This window comes from Ipomoea nil, unplaced genomic scaffold, assembly GCF_001879475.1.
Source record: "Ipomoea nil cultivar Tokyo-kokei standard unplaced genomic scaffold, Asagao_1.1 scaffold2610, whole genome shotgun sequence".
Lineage (NCBI taxonomy): Eukaryota > Viridiplantae > Streptophyta > Magnoliopsida > Solanales > Convolvulaceae > Ipomoea > Ipomoea nil.
This window is the reverse complement of record NW_017619038.1, coordinates 666,489-674,928: the sequence shown is the minus strand read 5'-3', so window position 1 is coordinate 674,928 and position 8,440 is coordinate 666,489. Positions and strand designations below refer to the sequence as shown.

Sequence of the window (8,440 nt, the reverse complement as noted above, 5' to 3'; positions counted from 1 at the left end):
TGGGAGCAACCTCTCAAAGTGAGAGGGGGAGCAACCTCTCAAAGTGAGAGGGGGAACAACCTCTCAAAGTGAGAGGGGGCTCCTTGTGCGCAGTAAGCAAAGGTCTAGCCTCTGTGGTTCATGTTCAGTTGAGTTACCAGGGTTGGGAACTTGGAATAAAACGCTAGGCACCTAGCAGGCCGAGCCATTTTTGCAACACTGCCTAAACCAAACATGGTCATCTAAGATTATCTTTCTTAGATTACCCTAGTAATCTGAGATCCCTTGAACCAAACATATTACAGAACAGAATTCAGAGAGAAGAGAAATGAGAAGAAGATACATCGGTTCCGGTTCCGCAAATGGATAAACCGGAACCAGAACCTTATAGTAAGGTTCCGATTCTGGTTCAGGTTCAGAACCGGTGGTTCCGGTTGGAACCGTTGGTTCTAACCAGATTTAGTTAAAAAAATAAATAAATAAAACATTATAATTTTTAATTTTTTCCAGTTTGGAATCGGAACCGCCGGTTCCGGTTCCTTTTCATCTCGAACCTTAACCGGAACCAATAATTAGGAACCGGAACCGAAACCATATGGATGGTTCGGTTCCGATTCTGGTTCAATAGTGCACGGTTCGGTTCGAACCTTCAGGTTCGAACCTAACCGTGGTCACCCCTGAAGATACACTAGGTTTATATACAATGGCTACTGATCTAACAGTATTAACCGAAAGGAAAGAATAGTACTAACAGTACTAACTGATTTCTAACCAACCAACTTATCTAACTTCTTTCCTTCTCTTCTAATACCCCCCACAAGCTTGAGTGTACTTGGAATGAAACCCCAGCTTGGAAATAAACTTCTGAAATAGCATAGGTTGTAGGGGTTTAGTCAGGATGTCTGTTGTCTGATATTCAGTAGGAACCTGTAAGAGTTTTATAATGCCCTTTTGGATTTTCTCTCTTATCAAGTGACATTCTATATCTATATGCTTAGTCCTTTCATGTAGGACTGGATTTTCTGCCATGGAAATTGCAGATTTGCTGTCAGAGAACAAGATGGCTGATTCTACTGTCTGCACTTGGAGAACTTGAAGAAGATAGAACAACCACTGTATTTCACAAACAGCAAGAGTAAGGGCTCTATACCCCGCTTCAGAGAATGATCTAGAGACAGTGCTTTGTTTCTTGGACTTCCAGGATACCAAAGCATTTCCCAAGAACACACAGTAACCAGTGACAGATCTTCTTGTGTCAGAACAAGCTGCCTAGTCTAAATCAGCAAAGCCACTCAACTTCAGATTGGAATATACAGGGAAGAACAAACCTTGTCCAGGACAGCCTTTAATGTACCTAAGCACTCTCTGGACTGCTTGGAGATGAAAAATAGTAGGTTTGTCTAAGAATTGAGACAATTGTTGCACAACAAAATATATGTTAGGTCTGGTGATGGTCAAATATAGGAGCTTTCCCACCAATCTTTTGTACTGAGTGTTATCCTATAATGTTTCACTATCCTCCTGGGAGAGCTTGTTTGTCTCGACCATAGGACACTTTACAGGTTTACTCTCAAGGAAACCTACATCATGTAAATGGTCTAAGGCATACTTCCTTTGAGTTAGGGATATACCTGTGTGATTCCTAGCAACCTCCAATGAAAGGAAATACTTTAGGCTTCCCAAGTCCTTGATTTGGAAAACTGAATGCAAATGGTTAAGAAAAATATGTGTCCATATATGGTGTGTGTGTGGTATGGTCCCCAGATATAAATATGGATCAGATCAAAACATTCACTAGAGATAGTAGAACTAGTACAAAAGGGCAATCTTCTTTGTTTTGCTAAATGGCAAGTGTTGCAAACATAATCTTTATTCACTTTGAAATTTACATTCAACAAGGGAGGTAATTGCTTCAAGTTTTCATAAGAGCAGTGCCCTAATCTAGCATGCCAAGTATTGGCAGAATTACAGAAATTGACTCTAGCTTGTACTACTTTATTAGAAACAGGAGGAGTTGGTTTTACAAGGTAATACAACCCTCTTTGCAAGTTAGCCAAGCCAATCATCTTCCCACATTCCTGATCCTGTATAATGCACCAATCAGAATACAACAACACTTTGCATTTGGAGGTCTTAATTAGCTCATGGACAGAGATTAGATTGTAATGAAGCAGGCACACAGAATACATTTTGCAGAACCAAATCATCAGCACAAACAGATCCTATGTGTGTAATATCAGCTTTGCCTCCATTAGGTAGTTCAACAAACATACCTTGGGTCTCTTTTGCATTAGTCAACATGCTATGGTGACATACAATATGATGGGTAGTGTGACAATCCAAATTATTTTTTTCCAAATTCTTATTTTATAACGTTTCAAATATAATTATTTTATTCCTTCGATGATTTATTCTAAGTTTTTTTTCTTAATCAAAAAGTTTATTGAGACGAACCCGTATTTCTTCATATCAGATTTCCTATCCTAAAATGATTTAAATTCTTAAGTCCAAATGTATTTCTAGTCCAATCATTTTGTTCCAACCCAAGTGTTGAGCCCTAATTTTATCCTTGTCCTAGCCCAATTGGTAAGTTGCCCTAATTAACATATTATAGTATATGAATGTACATGGTTGATGAGCTATTTTATTCAGCTGAGAACAAACCACCAAACAGCTCTCATTCCCGTCACTCTGTCTCTCTTTTCTTTTCCGGCGAAACCACCATCGGCTCGGGACCAGCAGATCGACGCGGATGGCCGACGATGACGGCGGCAGATGACGGCAACGACGACATCCTCTACTTCCGGCGAGGGTGGAGCAGCGGTATCCTCCTTTTTCTCCGGCGAGCTCGAGTTTCCCGACGACCAGGAGGTGCGAAGTGAGCAGCTTACGCGGAGAGACAACGGACTCGGGGTAGCTCAGCAGATCTGTTAACGACGGGACTCAGTTTTGCTTTTCCGGCGACCCTCTCCCTTTTTCCGACGGTGGTGTGTGCAGTTCCCTTCCGGCGAAGCAGCAACACCGGAAGTGGACTCCTATGGGCCGAGGTGGCATGGAGATGAGGCTGAAAATGGTGAGTTTTTGGTTGATGATGTTTATTATGGTCGTAATGAAGTGATTAGTATGTAAGTTTAATGGTTGTTAATAATAGTATGATAATGTTAACTGTAACACCCCACTTTTTCTAAAACTTAATTACAATTCTAATCCATAATTAACATAACTAAGCAGCAGATAAATAACTTAAATAAGATAACTAGTGGGAATGTCACCGCCACAACCACCACTCCGCAGTGATTGCACATGCTAAGGGTAGAACTAGAAAATAAGTAAATAACTAACCATCCATCAACTTAAATAAAGCATAAGGGGAATAAACACACCCGAATGTCTACATCATCAAAACACATCCAAATATCATAAGTCTAAAATCCAATAGATAAAGTCATAAACAAGACATAAAGAGTTTAGACCTCTCAAACTATAAATATACTTTTGGAAAAACATTTGATAACATTCGTATACAACAAACTCATCTCATAGGCAACTATAGTCATATCACATACTTTCTATATGCTTGCAACCTATAATATCAACATGCATGCTTCGATACAAAAGACTTAACAACTTAGATATATCAACATGTAAACGGCACAACAAACTTATCAAGCAACTCATGCTTACAAGTAATATCATACCAATAAACCATACGAAAGTTATTCTCATGCTCTCAAGTTCTCATTATGTAACTGGATATACAAGACTTCAAATGTAACTAACAATCATGCTCGATATACAATCTTACACGAGTACAAAATGGAGCAAAGAAATTAGAGTTTAAGCTACCCTTCTTTAAACAAGGGTAGTGTATTATTTAAAAAAAATAGGGCGGTGGCATTATTGTAAATAAATGAATAAGAAACCGCTACCCTTTCTAAAATAAGGTAGCGGTTTAAAAAAAAAAAGAGACGAAAAGAGTTTCCCGCTGCCCTTTCTCGTAGCAAGGGCAGCGGAAACAATATCTAAAAAAAAAAAATTCAAAAAAGAAAAAATAATTCTCGTAGCAAGGGTTCATCGAAAACCCTCGCTCACAATCCTCAACATTTCTCTGTCCTCACCTCCCTCCCTTAACACACGCCGATCGACGCCTCACCTCCCTCCCTCAACACACGCCGGCGCCGACGCCTCACCAGCGACTCCCTCAGCCGCCGCGACAGTTCTCCTCAGCCGATCGACGTGCCGCGAGTTCCACCTGTTCATCGACTCACCGCCGCAACGCTCTCATCCGCCGTCTCCACTGCCACAACTATCAGTCCCGCTGCTGCTTCGTATCAGGTATCAATTGGTTTTCTGTGTTTCTTCTCTCATCCTTCTGATAATTGGGTATGCCTCTGGAACCTTACTTTATTTTTAGGTCTCACCTCTCAAGATCCAACTGCTATTTATTTCTAAAGAATAAACTCTAAAACACAAAGAAACATGCTTCTGAAGAAATTTTTTCCATACGGTGTTTCTTCTTCTTTTAAACCTTACTTTGGTCTGAAATTTCTCTGTAAACAGTGGGAATAGTCCAGATTACAATATCTGTAAAATCAATTACTCCGTATATGAAAATGTCACAATCCAAATATAAGCATGGAAGAACAGTATGTATAGTGCACTAGTACAGTCATTTATTACATTGTATTCATTATATATATATATTTGGCACATCATTCCTCTGGCAAAAAGGGGGAAAAAGTCTATGTGGTTCTAAACTTATATTTATCTTAATAGGTTAACCACTGCCAGAGCTTCTACCTAGCCAACAAGAATGTCCCTCAGGTCCTTTGCCATCCACTTAACCACCACACTCATGGTCTCTAACTCATAAATCATTAAATTGTGATGTGGCATGAATATTGAAAAAAAAAATGGAACTTTGCCATACATTTTTGTAATGATTCCATCTCTTATGTATTAGGTTTTCCAAACAACTACTGTTGGCCTAGGGCAATCAACCTGTGTGGGGATTGGTGGGGACCCTTTCAATGGTACAAATTTTGTTGATTGCTTAGAGCGATTTGTTGCTGACTCACAGACTGAAGGTAAATATTTTCCTATAGTATGCTGTGGCCATCGTATTTGTTCTTTGGCATGTTGATCTATTTATGTTTGTTTCTTGGAATAACGTTTTGTTTAGCAGGTTGTTTTACATTCTTTCTCTACTTTTTTCTATTTAATTAGTTTATAGCAGAATTAGAGTTTGAGGCCATTGTAAAGCAACAAATTGATGATCAGTATGTAACTATGTAACTGAACATTTGTTATGTTGTTTTTTTTTTTTTTTTTAGTTAGACCATTTGTTATGTATGTTCTACTAAGGTGCATAAAGTACCATTATGTGTGACATTCCCAAATCTTCTCCCTTACACCTTGGTAAAATTCCACATGATGTTCCTGCATAATTTATGTTGGCTATTCTATTGCTCCATCTTTGATATCACTTGCGGTTGACTATCCATTTAACATATTCATTACATTCTAGACTAGCTAACCAGAGATACTCTGTATAATTTATGAGATCCCATAGAGCATAAATTTCTTTTTTGAATTTCCATCCAACATTGTTTCTTTTTGGCTTGTGTTGTAACCCATGTTTCTGTATTTTTAATAATCTGAACTTCACTCTAATAGAGAAAGCTTTTAAGTGTTGACTTTTTTGGGTTTTACAAATGCATGACTTTTATTTAATATCCTGCAGTTGTTATGCTAATGCTGTCCCTCAGTGCCTAGCGTTTACTCCACCCTTCACGGCTTACTTCCTTCAAGGCTTCCATTCAAAAGGATGTATGTTTCTCAATAATAATTTTATGCAATTGATTTTTGAATCTTATTCTCTCATTAAAAGAAAGTGATCCTATCTTGTTTTCATATTCTTGTTAGGTGCAAAGAAAGATTGGTGTTTCAACTGTGAATTTGAGAGTTTAGTTCTAAAAGCAAAGAATGGGAATTCTCCGCTCTCCCCTATCCGGATAATTTCCCATTTGGAGAATATTGTGAGCAGTCTTGGTAATGGGAGAGAAGAAGATGCTCATGAATTTCTCAGGTGAGCTTACTTGTACAGCCTTTGAGATTCGTTCACTTTACTCCTCCAAATGCTCTTGCATAGTTGACTCATATTGAAATTGTAGGTATGTCATTGAGACCATGCAATCTGTTTGCTTAAAGGAAGCAGGTGTCCGTACATCATGCTCTTTGGAAGAGCAGACAAGTCTCATTGGGCTTACATTTGGGGGCTTCCTTCGTTCAAAGGTAATCTGTGGTCTTCTAGGAGCTTGTAAAAATTTTGATTTATATGATCTCCATAGAAATTCCTTCCTGATAAATTAATGATATAATTTGTAGATTGAGTGCATGAGCTGTGGAGGCAAATCTGAGAGGCATGAAAGAATAATGGACCTTATAGTTGAATTGATGGAGATATTGCAAGCCTGGAAGGAGCTTTAAAACAATTCACACATACTGAGATTCTTGATGGAAGTCTGAAGTGAATGATGATGAGGAAGACGGCAGTGGAGAGGTTTGTCAACGTTTCATTACGAGCTTTTAAGTACACTAGTATTCAAAAAAAAAAGTACACTATACACTGTATTTATTTATGATCGATCTATGTGATGAATGTAGCATGCTAATCATATTTAAAGATCATGTGCTTTATTCCTTCTTTTTATACATGCATATATACTTAAAAGTATAAAGTATCTATTATCATATGCAAATTTATTACGTAAGTTTTAGTTTTGGTTGCATGCTCATCACTTTGAATAAAAAATTATTACATTAGGAATAAGTGATCTTGCTCCTTTACTTTTACTTTAGTATTTGATATAGTGTGTCGATAATATTGTGTTAATATGTAGTGTGTTGTGTGTTGATAATATTGTGTTAATATGTAATGTGTTGTATGTTGATAATAATGTGTTGATAATATTGTGTTTTGATAGTTTATTGATAATAGTGTTTTGATAGTTTGTTGATAATATTGTGTTGATATGTACTGTATGAATTTCGTATAGGATTTTTAAAAAATTGGGGATTTAAAAAAATGTTTTTTTTTTTTAAAAAAATAAAAATAAAAATCTGCTACCCTTCTTTTGTAAGAAGGGTAGCGGATGCTTTAAAAATACAATAATATTCGCTACCCTTCTATACAAGGGTAGCGGAAAGCTCACGACTTTCAGCGTCCCTCACATCCGCTACCCTTGTACAAGGGTAGCGGATGACCATTTACAAGGGTAGCGGATGACCATTTCTGTACTAGTGTTAAATCAACATTCTCATTATGCAATCTCAAGCAATACTCTACTCACATGCAATCTCGTGCAATACTATACTCATATGCGATCTCGTGCAATACTATAAATATACTCATATGCAATCTCGTGCAATACTATAAATATACTCATATGCAATCTTGTGCAATACTATAAATATATTCATATGCAATCTCGTGCAATACTATAAATATACTCATACACTCGTTGTAAAATAGAATACTTTCTGTGGAGGTCTCATTGACTCATAAATGACTTGCTTTCTTTCTTTCTTTCCTTAGAGTCGCAATGACTCACTTCTTGCTTTCTTAGAGTCGCAATGACTCATTCTTTCTCTTTTAGAGTCGCAATGACTCATTCTTTCTCTTTAAATGGACGAGGTAGGAACTTCATCATAGTGTGAATGAACCTATCCAGGCACGACGTCTAGTCGACCTAATACTCTGCTCGTCCATCGAACCACTCTCTTGGTTCTATGCTCAAACTATGTGGAATCAAGTATAAAACTATAAGTGTACACACCCCCTGACAAGGATTCCAAGCTTGACGGGCAGTTTCCAACCTCGTAACATGGGAATACACCGCGTTACATATATTGGGACCGCAATGTCCATAAAATCATCCGAGAGGACATAGTCCAAAAGAGGTCCTCCAAAACCTCACCGATATAGATAATACATAAATATATCTCTCGTGCGTCAATCTCATGCATGCAACAACTCTACAACCTCTCAATGCATCAAATAATGATATACCACATGCTTATGGATTTTGAAAGTAATACTTGGGCTCACGTTGGCCCCTTATGCATTTTTGAAATATGATATATGTGAGATGCAAAATACTCTACAACATGCTCCAAATCCATGTATATAATCCATAAAATTCTCAAGGATACAATATCATACTCGGTTTGCAACATAGCAAATTCTATATATTTCTATCAACAAAATATGCTTCAAATCTCATTGATCAAATATCACATTTTAGTCATGCTTTCATAATAAATCATATTTTCAAAGTGATCATGCTTCTCTACTTAATACAAAAATAACATCAGAACACAAAGCAAGGCATTTCTCAAACACAGTGAACTTCACAATTTATACTGTGTAGCAATTTCTTCAATAAATTCATGATAACAT

The 8,440-nt window shown here is 37.4% G+C and overlaps 1 protein-coding gene across 1 annotated transcript; it reads left to right on the top strand.

Annotated features, from left to right (window-relative positions):
- Window positions 1-2,741: 2,741 nt before the first annotated feature.
- On the top strand, window positions 2,742-6,483 carry LOC109154152 (ubiquitin carboxyl-terminal hydrolase 17-like). The gene is made up of 9 exons (XM_019302015.1): window positions 2,742-2,802; window positions 4,540-4,625; window positions 4,756-4,803; window positions 4,943-5,066; window positions 5,216-5,270; window positions 5,723-5,808; window positions 5,905-6,067; window positions 6,153-6,273; window positions 6,367-6,483. Exons 1-9 carry the CDS (start codon window positions 2,742-2,744, stop codon window positions 6,466-6,468), a joined length of 846 nt encoding a protein of 281 aa, XP_019157560.1. The 3' UTR covers window positions 6,469-6,483.
- The last annotated feature ends 1,957 nt before the right edge of the window (window positions 6,484-8,440 follow it).

Coding starts and splice junctions, on each gene's coding strand:
- LOC109154152 (XM_019302015.1), top strand. CDS start 2,742: ATGACGGCGGCAGATGACGGCAACGACGACATCCTCTACTTCCGGCGA. Junction 4,626..4,755: donor AATATAAGCATGGAAGAACA/GTATGTATAGTG, acceptor TTATCTTAATAG/GTTAACCACTGCCAGAGCTT. Junction 5,809..5,904: donor AGGCTTCCATTCAAAAGGAT/GTATGTTTCTCA, acceptor TATTCTTGTTAG/GTGCAAAGAAAGATTGGTGT.